Raw genomic sequence first — 21,242 nt, 5'->3', positions numbered from 1 at the left:
AATACAAGTAGTCGGTTAATAATAGTTAAGCGATATCCAAAAAAAGGTTAGATGATTCACTTCAAGAAAACTAAACGAATCTTGAACTCATGCTCAACTGAATCGGAAAACCAACAAGCATTAGAGGAGAAGAGCAACAGACCTTTTAAGACACAAGAACGATGAACAATGTGTAGAAACGAATGGCAAAATGGTGGTGAAAAGCTGGGACAAATGTCGAAGAAGAGAGACGTCAAGAGAAGAGGAGACAATAAACAGTCGAAAGAAAAATAATAATGACGACTGAAATGTAAAGGAAACCTCTTTCTGAAATTAATAGTAAACGTGGAATTTTACAGGACAAAAAAGTCAAGATCAATGAAATGAAGTTTTAGGAACGGATCGGCGTGAGAATTTTTTTTTTTTTATTAGGTCATTTTGTGAAATTTGCCTTCTTCTGATCCCACAAATTTCATTTATTCAACTTAATGTTTCTTCCTTTAAAAAAATGAACAAAAAAACAAAAATCCATTTACATAAATGCCCCTTCAATGAAAAGAATAAAAAAGGAAGGCATGGAAAGTAAATGATTTTTTTTCTAAACAATTACTAGACATAAAAATCATTGCCATTTCTGTGTTTACATCACGAATGGAGACTGACCACCAAATTCACATGGCAGCCTCTCCATACCTAAATTACAAGGAATAATCATCTTTAAGGATTGGATTACACTTATTCTCTATCAATTCTCATATAACATTGCAGTTCTCACAGTTGGAGCCCTTTCCTCTGTTAAAAAAATTAGATTTCATTGTATTCAATGAAATGGGATTTTATTAAATCCATCTTCTGTTTGGGGATCTAACTCATCACAATGAGATTATAAAGCATCAACATAATACTAATCCAACTTTGAATTTCACAATATCTTCAGGATTGCCTGGATGTTTTGTTTTTCCTCTTTCTTCTTCTTTCTCCCTTTTATCTTTGTTCTTCCCCCTTTTCGTTCAATAATCAATATCTTCCCTTGTTAAACTGATAGATTTGTTATGTCGGGAAATCGAAAAATTTTTGTCTAGAACAATTGGAAGAGTAAGCTGGTCGAGCCATCACCAAATGTACGGAGTTCTGCAGGCTTTACCAGTGCTCGGCAAAGAGGGCAAGTTCTTTCTCTTTCAAACCTGAAAAAGCAAGTACTCAAACGGTAAATGAAAGTGCAATGACATTTTGCAACAGCAGAAAACTAATTCCTAACATGGCACTAGTTTTGACAATTAAATTTCCAGTCAGAACAATCCCTGCTATCACTAATCAACATTCATGGGGGGTTCTCCATTTTTTTCATTGGTCCCTTGTCTCTGTGTGTAAATATAGGAGTGTGGCATGTAGATGTATTTGAAAATCTCCCTTTTAGTTTTGGATACAACCGATCCCCTGATGCTAAAAATACGAGTGCTATTATGAAACTGTAATCACCTCAATGTTAATAACTCCCAAGGAATGATAAAATGAAACACATGAAGATGGTGTGGGATTGTAACGTTGGAATCCTAAAAAGTGTTTTTGAATATGCAAGACACTTGAAACAATGCACCACTACTTTCTAGTTTCTACAATCTGCATGTAACACATTTGGAGGTAGGAAGACCATCCATTGAAGACATTTTAAAACAAACTCTAAACTTCTTCCCTGATCCCTGGTACAACATTGTAAAGTAGGTTGTTTACATTATTTCTTCTTTTAGAGAATTGACAAGTTTGCAATCGTTCCTAGAAAAGATTAGATTTTCTCGTTTAACGTGGGCTTTGATTATTCTTTATTTTTATTACTTTTTTGGGAAATGCGAAGAGAAGTGAAATCATCATACTCACCATTCAGAAACACAATCTTCACAGAAGATGTGCTTACAACGTAATAGAATTGGAGCATTCATCTTCTCCTGGCAAATAGCACAAAGATCTCCCGCAGCATTTACCTGCAACGGAATTAATGTATGAAATTTCTCCACTTTGATAATATAATATAATTCTGAAGAAATCACAGGGCAGAGATTTTTATCTGCATAGAGACAATACAAAGTCGAGAACATTTCCTATTCCATGTTCAGAACCGAGGCCAATTGTCAAATTATTACAATGACGTTTTGCTTTTGATGCATAAAAAAATGAAAATAACAAATCAGAAAGAAGTATCTCCCAACATGCAACCAGATGTTAGCAAGCAAAAGAAAAATTGCACCTGTAGCCGTAGCCCTAAAACTTTCATCGAAGATACAGTTTTAAGATAAACGATTAGAACTTCGTTAACAAATAAATTCTGAAATCGAGTAACATAACCAACCAAATGGACACCAAAAGATGTTCAAAAAGAGCCACACCAATCAGCAAGAATTATGAAGGGAAGGTATCAAAGATTAAAAATAAATAAAAAAACAAAAATGAATCATGTTGATGAAGTTTTATAGACTACAGCCTATAGGTACTAATAGATACATTTGATCCATTACTTAAATGATCAATTATATGATACCATTCATAACCAATTCAAACAATCCAATCTATCGTGTATAGGTCTAAGCACTAAAACGAATACATATGAGCATGAGCACTGAGTGCATATCAAGTAAATGACTTCCAAGTAACGAGTTACATTCTAGAACAAATATTAAACAAGATATATAATGATCTCACTTCTTTTCCCTAAGACAATAGAAGTGAGTAAATCTAAGAAGCACCGACACTCCTAAAATGGCGAAGTGTCGGTGTCGGACACATTTCTGACACCGACACGCCCCTAACACTCGAGCTGGCATGTCGATTATTATTATTTTTTATTTAAATTTCGGACACAGCCAGGACACGTCCCTGACATAGCTGGAAAAGAAACACAAAGAAAAGGTTAGAAAAGCCTATTAGCCCAGCCCAACAATTAATAGGTAATTTTTTTTTTAATTTTATCTTTTCAAATCTTTTTTCACGCATTTCTCCCCTCTCTGCCGATATATCCAAATTCTCACCGCCAAGCCTCTCTGCCCTAACCTGCTTGCCTGTCGTTGCCCAACCCTCTCTACCCTAACTTGCTATGTCATATGGCTATTTGTATTTTGATGTTTTTAATTGGAATATTTCACAATATGTTTACATGCAAGACATACATTTAATTTTTTACTAAAACAATTGACGTGTCCTCAAAGTGTCGTGTCCTACTTTTTTTGGAAAATGGTGTCGCCATGTCGGTATCGGCATCTGTGCTTCCTAGGTGTAAATCCACAATTAGTGCTTTTTCACGAATGTTGGATGTCACATGATAATTTGTAAGAGACGATCACTTGTAACATTAAAAACATTGAGAGAGATTCAATCATCCCGAAGTGTTCAACAAATACTCATGTTTTTCTGTTATTTGAGGGATATATTATTTGGAATGAGAGTAGTGGTGTAAAGTCATATGCAAGGAAAGACACAGAGCTCTTTTAAAGAAGATGTCAAATGAGACTACCAACAGACAGAATAAATTTACTTGCCTGTTCTGAAGTGGCATATGATCCATAATGGACTTCTTTTTGTGATAGTGCCTTAAATGCAGCAACAAATGATTGAATCTATAGCAGAAACAAGGAAAAGAAGATTTTGAACTCCGTTAGCTTCAAACAATAATATATTAAATCGTAAGTACTCATTCAGGACACAGGAGTATAAATATTCACATTATTTTGGAGCAAGAAACAAAACTTTTCATTGAAAAAAAACTAAAATACAAAGAGGTTAAAAGGCACACCTTCTCAACAACAGACGTTAGCTTGAAAGTTAAATACAATCCTGTTGTCAATGACGAAAAGAGGCTCCCTTGATCTTTATTCAAGAAGAATCGGTACCATACAGGTGTTGGTAATAATGCACGGTACAATAGAAGAGTGTATTCCACAAGAGTTAAAATTTGACCCTGAACCATGAATTATCAACAATCAGAAAACTACAACAAAGTAATTGCAGATATTTCAATTATATATGTTAATATGAGATAGAAACACACCACATGATTGAGCTAATTTTGAGAACTCATAATACCTGCCGACGAAAATTATGGCCTCTGCCATTCTTGTAGTAGATAAGAAGAAAACATTTGAGAGCCATTGCAAACTGCCTCACCATTGTATCTGAAAATACAATACAATCAAAAGCCACAGCCAAAAGAGTTATGACTTATGAGTATATTGAAATCGAACTGTGAAAAATAGCCACAAAAAATTGCGAGAGAAATACAACAATAGAATTTAGAATAAGAGGAAGGTAGAACAATCTAAAAGAAACAAAAGAAACCAAATTATCATTCTATCACTTTTTTGCAATTATCCGCATTCCAATTGGTGAAAGATCCAAATATATAGCAAAAAGGTAACAATCTTCTGTCCTTGTGATATCGCCATTCAGGCTATCTAATTGGAAATGGCACTTCACACTTACCGCCAGATTGCAGACCACATAATAGGTCAAGGATAAATTTTGCATACATCTTCCGGAGCTCCATTCATATGCCAATTCAATCAGTAAGAAACTTTATAAGCTAAAGCAGGGAAAAACCAGTACCGTTGACCAAAATGATGAACAAGGCATGCCAAAAAGGAGGAACAGTCTTTGGTGGAAGCATGACTAAGGGGTATAGAAGATCGTCACTATGACACCACCAGTAAATCCCAATTACATGAACCAAAAACGTAATGGAAGTTCCAGCAAGGACAGAAATTTTCCTCTCCCCCTAAGAAAGAGGACAAAAAAATTAAAAAGAAAAAAAGAAACATCAGTATAATCTCTTGCAAGTGAATTCTCATTTCTCAATGAACTAGAAAAAGAAATCAAGTTCTAGTAGATAAAATGAAGTCTGGGTTTAGGTTTATGCCACCTTTAGAGCAGTCTGTTTCTTGACAATATCATTTGACTTATACATAACAGCTGATATCCAAATTGTGATGAAAAACCCTGAAAATATACAAGAAAATAAATTCTCAAGATTCAGAAGAATGTTACAGGCTTACAGCAAGAGACTAAAAGGCAGGAGACAATGAAATTTTTTAAAAGATAAAGTAAAAGAAAAAAGAATTGATCATTACATGGGTATGTGATTATACCTAATGATACTGCAGTACTGTAACTCCCTTTGGTTGGGTAATAGAAGATAATTAATGTATATGTCAACCAGCAAACAAACATGTCGAAAAATATGTTTCAAAGTTTAATGGAAAAGTGACATCTCCAAACCAAATGATCTGATGCTACCATAACTGTAGCCACACTATTCCGCTACTCCTTTTTCAACAACTTCTTCCTCAATTCCAAGAGCTTCATTTTCAACACATATTTGATCCTCCAACACATGATAGATGTGCTAGTAGTAGAAACCAATTATCAAAAACGTTAATTAAGTTATTTTTCTCCACCTGATTTTACTTCTAAAAATACAGAAAACTAGTTCTGACGCTGTTCCAACATTTTGGAAGATTTTATCACTACATGTTACAACACCCACGTTGCAAGAAATCCTATAATACACTACAGTGGCTTTTAGAGCTACAGTGTTACAATGGCAGTACTCAAGCATGGAAAAAGCACATCCAGAACAATTTATCACACCAAACCAAAATTCACATAATCAAGCCTCATCCTCTGCAATCAAGTTGTAAGTCAGCTAAAAAGTACATGGACTAACGGAGTTAAATCTTAATAGATTCAACAGAAGTCCCAAGTAAAATACGGCCAGCAACCTCACTTATTTGTATCTTAACAAGGAGTAGTAACTACCAAGTTAGATGTTGAAATTCAGAACCAACACTCGAATGACATTTGATACTGACAATCTATAATCTATTCAAAGTGATCCCATAGTGTAAAAGGCAATGAAATTCAAAACAATTGTTGAACTAACAAGAGGGAAGGTAAAAGAGAGCACCTTCTAAATGCTGACGGATAAAGACAATCAGCAATAACAAAGAGAATGGAAGAATTTGTTCAATCCATCTGGCAACCTGCTGAATATCATATCTCTGGTAAGAAGAATCTCTATTGACACTCTCTTCCATTCCATTTCCAGATTCTCCATCAACACGACTGCCTCCAGATTGAATAGACGAAGAAGCAGTAGACACCAATGGAACTCGTTCCTCATCAGGGGATTCCGGCTGATCCCCAGAAACAGGAAGTCTACCATTTTGCTCATAACCAACCTGATTTGGCAACAAGGCACTAGGAGAAGGATCTTGCTCACCAGACCCAATAATCCGTATCGAAACCTCCCCAGAAGGAATAGTATTAGCGGAAGAAGTTGTAACAGAAGAAGAAGAAGAAGAAGTGGGTATCAAGTGATTCTGATTTTGAGAAAAACCCCGCAAATCAGGAGTAGCAGCAGCGTTAATTACAGGGTCGGATTCATCACGAACAGCTCTAGTGGGAAGAATTCCAGAGTAATCCAAGATGACAGACAAAGGGGAACGGAAGAAATTGAGAGAAGGGAGGGATAAGCCAAATCTGGAGGAGGTACGAGCAGTTGTGGGTGAAGAAGAATTGGAGTAAGGATCAGAATTGGAGGAGGAAGTCTCCATTTTCAGAGAGGCCCAAGTGAAGAAAAGCCCTAACCTTCGAACTTCCCCGTGGTTACCGAATCGACCCTTCGAAATCCCACCAGAGGAAAAGGAGAAAAAGGAGAAATGGGAGTTTGACAGCCGGAAAAAGAGGCGGATGGAGATGGGTCGGAGGGTCGCCGGTGGGATTTGGGGAAGGGGAAAAGAAGAAGAAGAAAAACGGAGAAAATGGAAGGCAATAGTGGAAGGGCAAGGAGTGGCACGTGGAAGCCGAGTCGTATTGGCACAAAAAATGCGACTTTTTCAGCTCATTGCCTAAAAGCCTCTCTTCAAGAGTCGGTGACAGATACGAAGAAAGGAGAGACCGTTGAAGTGTTACTCAAGAAATATAAAATTATAATTATAGAGAAATATAAAATTATAATTATAGAGAAATAAAAAACTCTATTTGTTACTTTAATTGACGAAAAGCAATACTTCCATGCAAAATAATACAACACTTATGATGTTGCACTTTAACATATATTGATCCATAGCGTAAATGGACAAAAAGTAATGGAAAAAATAAAAGTGTATTGTTATTAAGGTATAATCGATATTCACGTTCCATATTGGTGATGTCAAATTTTGGATAGTGAAAATACATCTAATCTTCTTGTGATAGTTTACCTCTTACAAAATTAGTACCTTTTTAGAAATTCGTTACCATGTTGTTTTTGGTACATCTTCCCTAAGATCGACCACCAAGATTACTTAAAAATCTAAGTTTTTCAATGTTAGTTTGACTTTCTGTCATATTATAAATCCCACAATTCTATAATTTTTCAAAAATTTTATGCAATTATTCCAAACCATATAATAATTTTTAACTAATTTTTTAAATCTTCTCAAATTTTAACTATCTCTATCCAATCTTATTTTTACAAGCTTTTTAAAATATTTATCCTAATTTAAAAGTTCTTTAAATTCCAAATCCCAAATTGCAAACTTTCATCCAAATTGGGTTACTTCGTTTCTGCAAACTCCATTCAAGTCACGATCTCTCGACATTAATGTTCAAGTGTTTGTCCCTTTGTTTAACAAAAAAGAAAAAAAGAAAAAAAAAACTCTTGGAAATTCTCTCCACCACTATTACAACAACTCTTCATCACGTAAAATCTCTTATTTAAAGAAATTATGTGAAACTTAGTGTTAATCCCAAACAAAATAACACAGAGATTCTATATACAGAAAAAATAACAAACTTAGTCATATTTTGGTTAAGCATGCATGAGGCATGACCATTTTGGTCCTAAGTTGCACTTTAGACTTATTTATGCTCCATGACTCAAAATCATTCATAATATTACCCTCACTCCCAAGTTAGGGATGATCATTGGTTGTTTGCAAGTCGACTCCTAATCTTAAAAATGTGATCATGATCTTCAAGTCGACTTCTAATCTTAAGATTATGATCATGATCTTCATTATACTTCACCAAGCTTATGCCTTTATTTTTATGAGTTATATGCTTTGCTATATTAGTATTGTCATATCAAACTCAGCTCTTCTCAAATCATTCTTGGATAAGTGGTCCTGTTGGAATATCCAACTAAATCTTTATTAATAAATATATGGGGTCCTTTTACAAATAGAACAAATCGGCAAAATATTTAGACTATATAAAACAATTTCGAAAACGGAAAAAACTCACAGACCCACCATGTAAAATACAAAAAATGTCCCGTCAACAACGTGCGCGTAATATATTTGGTACAAACACGCACATAATATATTTGGTACACGATTGTTTACATTTGGTTATTGTTTGGTACAGGATCGTTTACATTTGGTCATTTAATTTAGCAATTATTTTTTTAATTCTATCGTTTAATTTGGTTACACCATCGTTTAATTTGGTTACGTTTAAAATTGGTTACACGATCGTTTAGATTTGATTGTTTAAATTTGGGTAGGCAAATCGTTTTTGTTTTGGTACACGATCGTTTAGATTTGATCATTTAATTTGACAATTATTTTTTTTAATTCTATCGTTTAATTTGATAGCATTTAAAATTGGTTACACGATCGTTTATATTTGGGTAGACAAATCGTTTTTCTTTTGGTATACGATCGTTTAGATTTGGCTATTATTTGGTACACAATCGTTTAGATTTGGTCATTTAATTTGGCAAATATTTTTTTAATTCTATCGTTTAATTTGATTACACGATCGTTTACATTTGGCTAATCCGATCTAAATGATTTTTTCAAGATTTTTTATACACGATCTTTTAAATTCTGCTATTTTTTGTACACGATAGTTTAGATTTGGTTACCCAAATTTAAACGACGTAAAAAATAAGAAGAAGAAAAGAAAAAAGACGATGAAAAGATTAAACGACCTATAAAAAGAAGAGGAAAAGAAGAAAAACAATTAAAAGAAATCGCAACGGAAAAAAGAATAAAGGAAGAAAGACAATGAAAAAAAATTGCAACAAAAAAAAAAAGAAAAGGAAAGGAAAAAAGGCGATGAAAAGATTAAACAACCTAAAAAAGAATCGGAAAAGAAGAAAGATGATGGAAATAAATCGTAGCAGAAAGAAGAAAGACGATGGGAAGAAATCGTAGTAGAAAAAAAAAGATAAAAAGAAGAAAGACAATAAAAGAAATCGCAGTGAGGAGGAAGACGAGGAAAGAAATCAAGCGAGGAGGAGAATAAGGCGGAAGAGTCTGAAATATTTACAAAATAACTAATTTTATGGACTTTGTTACACAAGTCGTAAATAGTTTTGTATTTTGTTATTTTCATAAAAAATTCCCTAAATATATTGTTTGCATTGTAATATAGGAAAAATTCTATATTGAAAATTTGAGTTTCCTATACAAAAGCTTAAAATAAAGTCATACAATATTTTACCAAGTGATAAAATTTGAGAACAAAACTCCAACATTATGTTGCTTTTAATGATCAGGTATAAATTTGTAGGACTGATTCTTTTATTAACATATATAAAAATTGTTTTTACCTTCGTAATCTTTTTGTGTGTGTTTGGTTGAATTTTGTTGAAACTTATATACCTAATGACCTAAATATACTTATATCTATTTAAGTATATTTATGCTTATAATAGTATTGTTTTTCTTTCCCCTCATTTGGGTCAAATTCGATAAAAATCTAACTTCACATAAAGGAACATGCACATTTAGAGTAGTGCAAGGATACATATAATATGATAGTCCAAGAAAGACATTACCTGAAAGAAAACCAATTTCTTTAATTTGTATTTTTTCGACGCAATGAATGAAATTTAAAATCACATTAAAAAACTAAGAGACGTTGAGTTGAATGAAAGAATTACTGAAAAATAATAAAGAATTTAAAAGTTAATCCGTATGTCTAATTTTTTCGAATCCTACAAAATCTTCAGTTAATTGAAGATGTTCATATTCATATTGCTATAAATATAGACCAATGTGCCTATATAACTTGTAATGGATCAAATTGCTGCTACTTAACTCGAACGAAACAATGACAATATATCATTCCAGAGACATTGTAGTACATGCACATTCCAGAAAGCTTCATAGAATACAACATTATTTTAGTTGTTATGACTCACTGCAATATTCTTTACTTCTTTCAAATGGAAAGGTTAGTTGGCATCAAGATATTGAACGTAATACTATTAGGTCAAACGATAATGATGATATCAACAATCTTATAATAGAAGAAACATCCAACTTTCTTCAAATTAATAGCATAGAAGATATTATGAACAATGAAAATCGAGTTTAGCTTTTTTACCTTTATAATTCTAATACCAAAATCTATTATGAGGCTCAAATGTGGGAGAGGGAGTCTCGTTGAAAAAGAGAGACGTCGAAGAGTGGAATGATTCTTCTAAAATGATTATTCTAAAGTAAAGTTCAAAGGGAATGAGAAAGTCGCGTTTGAGAGAAGGCAATGAAGGGAGAGTTGTTGTGGTGAAGGAGTTCTGTTGCAAGAAGAATTAAGTGATCTGGTGAAGTAATGTGAAGCAAAGCCAAAAAAGAAGTGTGCAATTGTGGTCTTTCGCAAGAAAGAGATGACAAGGAAGAAGAAGGCAGAAAAAAGAGTTTAGTTTCTCGAGAAGGAGAAAGCGAGAAAGAGTTTAGCTTCCCAAGAGAAGATAAGGTTACTGTCTTGAGGGAATGTCTAATCTTGAGTTGACCGTTGGCTTACATGTCGAGCTTGGATTTGGTTGTATGGTGCAATAAGGCGGTATGGCAACACGTATGAAGTTGTAGTTCTGAACTAGCAGGTAAAGAAAGTAACTGGTCCAAAGGATTAGTATAAATATAGGTAAAGGCCCTAAGAGAAGTGTTGTTATTTGGAGGTTTTAATTTTATCAAGAGAGTGCAAGGTGTTGAGTTGCTGCTGAGGGAGTACTAGGTGAGGAGAGGCATCCGGAGAAGAAAAGGATCAGACATTTGCATGAGTGACCTTCTTAAACTAAACACTTCTGTGTGGGTAACTTTCTTAAGCTAAACACTCCTGCATGAGTGATCTATAAAATAAATGTTTTGTAAATGTTTTCTTAATAGATTCTTTCTGAGCTCTCAGTTATGCATAACACGTTTTCTATCTCTATGTTATTATTATTATTGTTGTTGTTTGAAAAAAGAAAACTACTACTTTCTATGTGTTGTTTGTGATGAATGTGTGCAAACCATTAGCCTTATTCCAATCAAGTGAGTAGTGATTATGTGGTGTGCACATAATGTGAATGGCGTCATGTGGACGACTGATGCAACAAAAAATGAATTAGGAAACTTTTCAGATTATGTGGATGGAGTGAACATCATAGTAGCTCAATTGCAATAGACTAATGAGAGCGAATCATAGTAGCCTTGGCCAGGGGGAAGATTCATGTTCTTAATGGAAAGAAATAAGAGAAGCTAATGTGAGATTTCTATGATTTATGAAATGAGGCATTGGAAAATGAGTTTGATAAATGAAAATGAATTTGTGCTTGACTTGTCTTCCCAAAAAGGTTTTCTAAAATTTTCATTCACTAAGTATTTAACATTCGTGTTTAAGTTTCCTTTCATTAGGGGTTCATGCATTTAGGCCAAGTAAGGAAAGGTAAGATGGATTGTGACACAGGAAAGCTGATCAAGTTATCCATCTTTGGATGGTTTAAAGTTATTATGTTTAGAGAGAGCGGCATACCAGTTTTGTATGCGGGATGAGTCTTGTCTTTGAGATGGATTGCTAGGCGATCAAGGAGAAGGATAAGAAAAGGGTTGTTATACTTCTAAACACCTTGACGCGAAGAGTAGCAGCCCAGTGGATGAAGGAAGGCGGGGAGCTGCTTAGAGCTTAGATTTTATTTTTTTACCTTGTGAGAAAAGAAATGTAATTATAAAGTATTGAATCAAGTAATAAAAGTAGAGTTGTGTTTTCTATTTTCCGTTATGTTGTGTTGGTATCTCGATTGTGCTTATCACTTAATAGCTAACAAGTTTAAGTGTTGGAGGCTAGCCGATTAAGCTAAGTTGGTTGTGTAAGTGTTTGTCGTTGCCTTGAGTTGTAAAGATCTCCTAAGTTCAAAATTGGAGCTCTGTGTTGGAGATTGGTTTGAGAAGTTTCGCTTACTAGGTGTTCAACTCGTTATCTCGTAGAGAGGTACGCATTCGATTTCTGAGTCATATGAAGTGGCTAGTGGGACAGGGTGTGACATCGATGTTTTCTTATATATCATTATTAACAATATAATTTATTTAAATATAGATATATCTGTGTGTGTATACATGTATATATATGTACATGCATGCATATATGCATGTATGTATGTATATATGTATGTATGCTTGTATATATATGACAATCACCTAAAGTTTCATGTAAAGAATGGCTATTGCTTCAAGCTACAAATTTGTCTGTCCATTCCATCAAATTATATCAAGTTGGATGACTTTTTTGGATACTATGTTGTCATGTATAAAGAGGTTGAACATAACGACCCGACTTTTCGAGATCTTTATTTAGGACAATACTATCATGCATGTAATTTTAAAACAAAAATTGATAAGACTTTTTTATTGTAAAATAATAATTGTATGATTAATAGGGCAATATTTGATTTGGAACCTCTAAAACATTGAAATTAAATACATAAATAAATCATAAAACATTTGCATTTAAAACTCAAACTCAAATGTTTTCATTTTAACATACTCAAAACTTCTTAAAAACATGATACTAAGCAAAAATGTTGATATTGTTCCCGTATGATACCTTTAGCAGATCTCCTCACCATGTGTTTGGTACATTCTTTGCTTGTACCTGAAAAACAACATAAGAATAGATAAGTATAGAAATACTTAGTAAAGGGTCCACCACTAGACCAACTAAGTGAACATGTTAACTTTGCTCTCTAAGTATCAGTGTACATCCTATAGCATTTGGGTCGAGGTTCTCATGAAGGAATCTATATCAATCATAAGTGTGAACTTGAAAAAAACATATATTAGTCATAAGTATGAGCTCGAAGAAACACATATTAGCATTAAGTGAAACCAAAGGAACATGTATCCGTCATAAGTGAACTCAAAGAAACACGTATCAGTTATAAATGTAGGTGGTGACTCTATAAAATACTAGAACATAATTATCATTAATCTAAACGAGGAACATTCAACATTCATATTTATGTATGAAGACAAGCATATTTCTCATAGCTGGAGTAACATATCTCATGAGCTTTTAGATCATTTCCAACCTTTAAAAATAGCATATCATAGCATAACATAGTAAATCGTTCCAACACAATAATGGCATGCTTTGACAATGCCAACTTATATTTGAGGCTAAACAAGTAGTAAGTCCACTTACCTCAATTTAGACACAATCGAAAATCAAGTCAAGCAAATTTGTTATCTTACTCGCCTGGTGAAAGATTGAGTGTCACGTACGATATAAACCCAAAATTTAATCATTAAGCATAAAGCAAAACTCGTTCTTAAATGGATCATAACGCATCCAAGTCGCTACCTCAAAATAACCCAAGCGATTAAACCTTGCACTTGTGAAATCCTTAAATTAAAACCCAACTACAATTAGACTCAACATGTCACACCCCCTCCCGGACTACCTGCTACCTTAGACCGAAAGATGGCGTGAAGCCGACGAACAACGTTATTCTGTACCTGTATCTGTCGACTCTGCTTAAAACTTTCATGTGATGAACTTGCCAATCTAGTATATAAACTATTGTACATGCCACAAAACACATCGGATCCTAGGCTAGTCAAACACAGCCAGTCAAACACATACATGAAGTGTACCTCAAAATTTACCAATTTCACGAGTAAACCTAAAGACACCTTAATCAAAATATAACCAACAAAATTTACACAACTACAGCTCCTAAAGCTTATACAAACTGTGGAGTATCTATAACATACAAGGGTGTGAATACATCACAACACAACAGACTTTATGCCCAACTCAAAACACGTACTGGCAATCGATAATGAAGCTTCCGCAAACTAAGGCAGTCTATCAGGCACCGGGAAGTCGATCTCTACCTGGAAAATGGGTAAAACATTTTGGAAAGGGTGAGCTATGAAGCTCAGTGAGTGACTCAGTTTAAAACTATGAATTTAAAGATAAGAGCACGTGAAAACTTTACACATATAAATCTGTTTATACAAGTCGTAAATGTAAATGTGTAATAGTAAGAATAGCTTCCTTAAATACTCAGCATGTTCATCATTGAAATCTAGCAAGGCATATCAAGTATATCGAAGCATTTTAACTAACATGACGAATCTACGTTGTGTAGGGTACACCTAGTACAACAACGTTTACAAGCACTACGATGTAGTGGGGCCCGCCCAGCACTCCCATCGTCTTTGTCGTAGTGGGGCCCGCCCAGCACTCACGACAGCATCGTTGTTACGGAGTACACTCAACGTCAACAACAAAATCTAACCAGTGTGCACACGGTAATCTCTAGCCTCAGGCTCAAGATCTCAGTCATGTAGTTAATGAAAATTTCATAAATCATCATAAAATATTAAAACATGCCTGCTTATAAATTTTACACAAAGCTCGAACTTTACTCAGCTCTTTCGTGGAAAATTGTAGTTCTTAAAACAAAACTTCATACTAATTCATGCTTTGCTTAAAATATTGTGGTTTAAATACTTTCCAAACATTTAATATCTACGTGCTAGCATAAATTTCTTTAAGAAATCTAGTCTCCAAATGTATACTTGAAAATAGTCATGAAATTCAAATACCTTTCATGGCTTCTTAAATAAACATTTATCGCATTCAATCATAATAACAGTTATGGAAAATATTTCAAAGTTGGTTTTGTCACTCACAGTCTTGGGCTAGATCCTTGGTCTATAAGCTCGGTTTAATTCTTCTCGGCCTGCCAACAACCCAACCGAGTATTAAAACCTTAAACATTCTGGTTTCCTAAAGATATACATAACATGTCGCACCAAAGATGACGCTCACGAAAACAAAGCTTAAGAAATAAAATCCTATTTCAACAATTCTCTAAAATTTCCAGATTTCTAACATAAACTTCAAAGAACTATAACTTTCTCAATACTTAACCAAAATGAGTGTTCTTTATATCAAACTCTTCATTTTGAGATCCTCTAAAACTTACCTGAAGACATACAAATCTGATTCCCCGTGCATAAACACATATAACCATCAAAACAGAACCACTTCCAGAATCGCGCGCACACGACCTCTTTAACTTGTTCCTACAATTTAACCAATTTTTAGTCGTTTTTGGTTTACAATTTCTTCATGAAAGTTGTAGTAAATTGAATAAGCTTTCCAACCATACCAAATAGAAATTCTAACTCCACCGATACACTCTGAAATACAAGAAAAACCAGAGACCTCCTGATTTCGAGTGAAAACCAACTGCCCTGTTTTCTTCATCAAAAAGCACCAAATGAAAATCCGAATTTGCTCCAACGTTCTTCATAAAGTTTGTTTAAAAATGAGTTAACTTTCAGTAAATGTAAATCTCACCTCTTAATTCCTTTTGAAGAGTTCAAACCGAATTAAAAACCAGTGATGTGCAGAATGAACTAAAATTCAGCCATTGATACACTTTGCTTGAGTTCTCCTCCTTTTCTTCAACCTAAAAATTCTAATAAAATTTCTCTTCTTCTTCCAAACTCTCTCTTATAAGTTCTCTGCAAATTGAAGAAGGAAAAAGAAAAAAAAATAAAGGGAACTTGGATGTCTTCAAACTTGGCGGTGAAGGGAAGAGAAGAAGAAGAAGAAAAGAGAAAATGAAATTTTCTTCTCCTTTTCTTCTTTTTGTCCTTTCTTTTCTTTCTTTTCTTTAATTAATTTAATAAAACTATTTAATATATAAATATATATATTTATATTTACACTTAATTTCCATTTTTTTTTCTTTTTTTTTTCCACATTTAAAGAAATTAAACCAAGAAAATATCGGGTTTACAACTTACCTTCCCTTTAGAAAATTTCGTCCTCGAAATTTAGAATGTCCTTAACTGAAAAGTATCGGATAGCTCTTCTTCATCTGATATTCTGGTTCCCAAGTTGCCTCCTCCGCTCCATGATGTCTCCACAAAACTTTTATGAGTGGAATCGTTTTGTTTCTCAAAACTTGTTCCTTTCTGTCGAGAATCTGAACTGGTTCTTCAACATAACTCAAATCTTCTTTTAATTCAACTGGTTGATCTTGCAACACATGCGATGGATCTGGTATATATTTTCTTAACATGGATACATGGAAAACATCATGTATTCGTGCAAGTTCTATTGGCAACTCAAGTCTATACGCTGCTGGTCCCAATCGTTCCGTTATCTGATATGGCCCAATATATCTAGGACTTAACTTACCCTTTCTTCCAAAACGAATAACACCTCGCCATGGAGATAATTTCAAGAAAACTTGATCTCCAACTTGGAATTCTAGGTTTCTTCGTCGCTTATCCGCATAACTTTTCTGTCGATCTTGGGCTTTCCTCAGATTTTCTCTGATCAACTTAATATTGTTTGTCGTAATCTGAACCAACTCAGGACCTACTAACTTCCGCTCTCCCACTTCATTCCAGCACACAGGAGTTCTGCATGGTCTCCCGTATAAGGCTTCATATGGTGCCATACCGATACTAGACTGATAGTTATTATTATAAACAAACTCCATAAGTGGCAAGTGGGTATCCCAACTTCCTTTAAGTTGTAGGACACATGCTCTCAACATGTCCTCTAAAGTTTGGATGGTCCTCTCGGACTGACCATCTGTTTGGGGATGAAATGATGTACTAAACTTTAGCCCTGTTCCCATTGCTTTCTGTAAACTAGGCCAAAATTTAGAAGTAAACCTCGAATCCCTATCTGAAACTATGGACACTGGTACTCCATATTGACTCACAATCTTATCAACATATAATCTCGCTAGCTGGTCTAACGTAGATGTCATTTTAATCGATATAAATCGTGTCGTCTTGGTGAGTCTGTCTACTATTACCCATATACCATCATGTCCACTGGATGTACGAGGTAATCCAAATAGAAAATCCATAGTAATATGCTCCCATTTCTACTCTGGCACTGGCAAAGGATTAAGAAATCCTCCTGGCCTCTGTCTTACTGGTTTAACCTGTTGACAAATCAAACATCTATCAACATATTCAGCTATCTCTTGCTTCATTCCAGACCACCAATAAGTCTTCTTTAAAGTTCTGTACATCTTGGTGCTACCTGGATGCATAGCGTAAGCTGAACTGTGAGCTTCTTCTAGAATAGCATTCTTAAGCTCACTGATATTCGGAACACAAAATCTTCCTTGTTTAACAATGGCTCCATCTGTTCTCAGCTCAAACTCCACCTCTAAGCCTTTCTTGGATTTCTCAAACTTCTTCTGTAAATTACTGTCTTCTGACTGTCTTCTTACAATCTCAGTTACTAGAGAAGACTGAACCTGAAATTGAGCTAAGAGACTTCCTGAATCCTCTGTAGTTTCTACTGCCTTGGAACCTCTTAACTCATTCAACAAAGCTACTCGAATACCACACAAGGCACTCTTCGGAAGTCTTGACTTCCTACTTAATGCATCTGCTACTACGTTGGCCTTACCTGGATGATACTCTATAGTACAATCATAATCTTTAATCAGTTCTAGCCATCGCCTTTGTCTCAGATTTAGCTCTTTTTGATCAAAAATATACTTCAGACTTTTATGATCTGTGAAAATATGGCACTTTTCCCCGAACAAATAGTGTCTCCAGATTTTTAGTGCTAAAATAACTGCTGCTAGCTCAAGATCATGGGTAGGGTAATTACACTCATGCTCCTTTAACTGCCTTGAAGCATAAGCTATTACATTCCCATCTTGCATAAGCACACAACCTAATCCTAGCCTTGAAGCATCACAATAAATCACATAGTCCTTCCCTGTTACAGGAAGTGCCAAAATAGGTGCTGTAACTAGTCTTTTCTTCAATTCCTGAAAACTTTGCTCGCATTTATCTGACCACTCAAACTTAACATTCTTCCTTGTCAAAGCGGTCAAAGGCAATGCCAATCGAGAGAAATCCTCAATAAAACGCCTATAGTATCCTGCCAAACCCAGGAAACTACGTACTTCTGTCGCACTAATTGGTCTTTCCCAATTGACAACCGCTTCTACTTTTTGTGGATCGACACTAACTCCTTTTGCTGAAACTACATGCCCCAAAAATACTACTTGTTCCAACCAGAACTCACATTTGCTGAACTTAGCGTATAACTGTTTTTCACGTAGAGTCTGTAGAACAATCCTTAGATGTTCCTCATGAGATTCTCTGTCAACTGAGTAAACTAATATATCATCAATGAACACAATCACAAACTGATCTAAATACCGATGGAAGATCCTGTTCATGAGATCCATGAAAACCGCTGGCGCATTCGTTAAACCGAATGGCATAACTCGAAACTCATAATGCCCATACCTCGTTCTAAATGCTGTCTTAGCAATATCTGATTCTCTAACCTTCAACTGGTGGTATCCTGACCTTAAGTCAATCTTAGAGAACAACGTTGCTCCCCTTAGTTGATCAAATAAGTCATAGATGCGTGGTAAAGGATACTTGTTACGTATTGTAACCTTGTTTAACTGTCTATGGTCAATACATAATCTGAGGGTACCATCTTTCTTTTTCACAAAAAGCACTGGTGCTCCCCACGACGAAACACTAGGCCTGATGTATCCCTTGTCAACTAGTTCTTGTAACTCCATCTTCAATTCTTTTAGCTCGCTTGGAGCCATTCTATACGGGGCCTATGAAATAGGTGCTGTTCCTGGTAATAATTCAATGGTGAACTCAATCTCTCTATCAGGTGGCAAACCTGACAGATCATCTGGAAATACATCAAGAAATTCTTTCACCACAGGAACATCTTCTGGCTTTAGTTTTTCTCTCTGCACTACTACGATGTGTGCAAGAAACGCTGTGCAACCCTTCCTCAGTAATTTCTCAGCTTTCAAAACTGAGATTAGACTTCTAGAAACGGCCTTCCTCATACCTCTAAAAACCACTTCAGCAAAGCCTGGTTTTCTGAAAACCACTTCCTTCCTATGGCAATCCATAGATGCATAATGAGAAAATAAGAAATCCATTCCCAAAATTACATCTAACCTCTGCAACTCTAGTGGTAGCAAGTCCACTAGCAAACTGATACCTTCTACTAAAACTTCACAATTACGTAACACCTCATTAACAAGTAAAACGTCACCAACTGGAGTGTATATAGCTAACCCCTCAGATAAAGGCTCTAGCATCCTATTCAACTTAGTCAAAAATATACTAGAAACAAAGGAATGCGTAGCACCTGGATCAAATAAAACATCTGCAGGTACATTACAAATAAGAATCGTACCAGTAATAACGTCTGGTGCGTCCTCTGCTTCTTGTTGAGTCATAGCATAGACTTTTCCCTGTTGCCTCGGTCTTCCAACAACTCCCTTTTGCCTTGCACCACTGGTGCCCTCTGTTGGAACCACTGAAACTCTCGATTGCTCAACTGTCTGGGACCCAACTCCCTGATCTCTCTGAACTGTCATGTTCAACTGCGGACAATCTTTCTTAAAATGTCCTGGCTGTCCGCACTGGTAACATACACTGGCACCTACCAAACACTGACCCCGATGGTTTCTGCCACAACTCGTGCATGGTATTCGCATGACGGTACTAGCAATGGACTCCTGACCTGGTTGCGATCTTACTGTTGATCTAATGGGTTGACTAGGTATTCTCTGGCTCTGTCTCTGAAAAACACTACCATAACTCACGTTCCTCGATGCTTGGCCTCCAGAGCGATTCTTAAAATCTTGACGGCTTGAAATATTTATCCCAGGCGTGAACCTCCGCTGCTCACGGCCTCTAAATCCACTAGCTGTTGAAGTCCCACGACTAAGCTCCACTGCCGATTTCTCTTCTGTTATACTCTGCTCCACACGAAAGGCAGTCTCCACTAACTGAGAGAAATTCGTCCACTTAGCAATGGCTGTAACTGGGGTACGTATTTCAAAACGCAACCCTCTTTCAAACCTTTGGCACCTGTCACTCTCAGAAGCTATAATAACGTCAGCATACCGTGAAAGCTCGGTATACTTCCTCTCATACTCAGCCACTGAAAGTGATCCTTGTTTCAACCCCAGAAATTCATCCCTCTTGGCTTCGCAGTATGTGCTGGGATAATACTTATCTTCGAATATGCCTCTAAAAGTCTGCCAGTCTAAAGCACGTGCATCACTGTGCCTTGCTAATATAGATTTCCACCATCCTTCAGCCTCTTTTTGCAACAAAAATGTGGCCAATCTAACCTTTCGCTCCTCAGGACAATTCATCACATCAAAACACTTTTCAAGCATATTCAACCAGTTCTCTGCATCAGCTGGATCTGTGGAACCTTCAAACACTGTAGCCCCTAACTTCTTCAGCCGTTCAATTCCGTATGCCTTTTCTGGATCACTAGGCTCTGCTCTATCTGTCCTTCCTATTTCCTGTGTTGTTCTCGCAAACTGCTCGTTTCCTGCACCACCTCGAACTCCTAGGGTACTAGATTCCCCTACAGATGGACCTTGGGTAGGACCTTGCATCCCGTCCCGATTCTGCCGGCGTCGTCTACCAGTACGTGGTGGCATGACTCCTATAATATGTCAACACATTAGACATACTATAAATACTTAACTCAAATGCATGATACTAAATGTCTACTCACGTATTAATAATAATTGGACTCACTTCTACCCTTACCTAGACCATACTCCACTAGTTCCCTTTAAGCTAACTTGACGTTCAATTATTTACTTTCCAGTTTCTTCTTAGAGCTAACCGCTCTACCTTAATTCCCATGGAGCAAACTTGGCTCTGATACCAAGTTGTCACACCCCCTCCCGGACTACCTGCTACCTTAGACCGAAAGATGGCGTGAAGCCGACGAACAACGTTATTCTGTACCTGTATCTGTCGACTCTGCTTAAAACTTTCATGTGATGAACTTGCCAATCTAGTATATAAACTATTGTACATGCCACAAAACACATCGGATCCTAGGCTAGTCAAACACAGCCAGTCAAACACATACATGAAGTGTACCTCAAAATTTACCAATTTCACGAGTAAACCTAAAGACACCTTAATCAAAATATAACCAACAAA

At 35.7% G+C, this 21,242-nt stretch overlaps 2 protein-coding genes across 2 annotated transcripts; both read right to left on the bottom strand.

Moving 5' to 3' along the window:
• Positions 1-557: 557 nt before the first annotated feature.
• Positions 558-6,892, bottom strand: LOC103496765 (uncharacterized). Its single transcript, XM_008458752.3, has 8 exons — positions 5,927-6,892; positions 4,883-4,959; positions 4,570-4,738; positions 4,051-4,139; positions 3,761-3,925; positions 3,507-3,584; positions 1,855-1,958; positions 558-1,163 (listed from the first exon to the last, which is right to left on the bottom strand). Exons 1-8 carry the CDS (start codon positions 6,573-6,575, stop codon positions 1,058-1,060), a joined length of 1,437 nt encoding a protein of 478 aa, XP_008456974.2. The 5' UTR covers positions 6,576-6,892; the 3' UTR covers positions 558-1,057.
• Positions 6,893-18,777: 11,885 nt separating this feature from the next.
• LOC127151265 (uncharacterized) lies at positions 18,778-19,435 on the bottom strand. The gene has a single exon (XM_051090735.1). It carries the CDS (start codon positions 19,358-19,360, stop codon positions 18,860-18,862), a length of 501 nt encoding a protein of 166 aa, XP_050946692.1. The 5' UTR covers positions 19,361-19,435; the 3' UTR covers positions 18,778-18,859.
• Positions 19,436-21,242: the final 1,807 nt, after the last annotated feature.

This window comes from Cucumis melo, chromosome 10, assembly GCF_025177605.1.
Source record: "Cucumis melo cultivar AY chromosome 10, USDA_Cmelo_AY_1.0, whole genome shotgun sequence".
Taxonomy (NCBI): Eukaryota; Viridiplantae; Streptophyta; class Magnoliopsida; order Cucurbitales; family Cucurbitaceae; genus Cucumis; species Cucumis melo.
This window is presented reverse-complemented; position numbering and strand designations above follow the sequence as displayed.

What these genes read in the sequence shown, in the direction of transcription:
- LOC103496765 (XM_008458752.3), bottom strand. Translation starts at nt 6,575, where the DNA reads ATGGAGACTTCCTCCTCCAATTCTGATCCTTACTCCAATTCTTCTTCA. An exon ending in AGAAACAGACTGCTCTAAAG is followed by an intron (nt 4,739 to 4,882) that starts GTGGCATAAACC and finishes CCTCTTTCTTAG; the next exon opens with GGGGAGAGGAAAATTTCTGT. An exon ending in CATATGCCACTTCAGAACAG is followed by an intron (nt 1,959 to 3,506) that starts GCAAGTAAATTT and finishes ATTCCGTTGCAG; the next exon opens with GTAAATGCTGCGGGAGATCT.
- LOC127151265 (XM_051090735.1), bottom strand. Translation starts at nt 19,360, where the DNA reads ATGCTAGAGCCTTTATCTGAGGGGTTAGCTATATACACTCCAGTTGGT.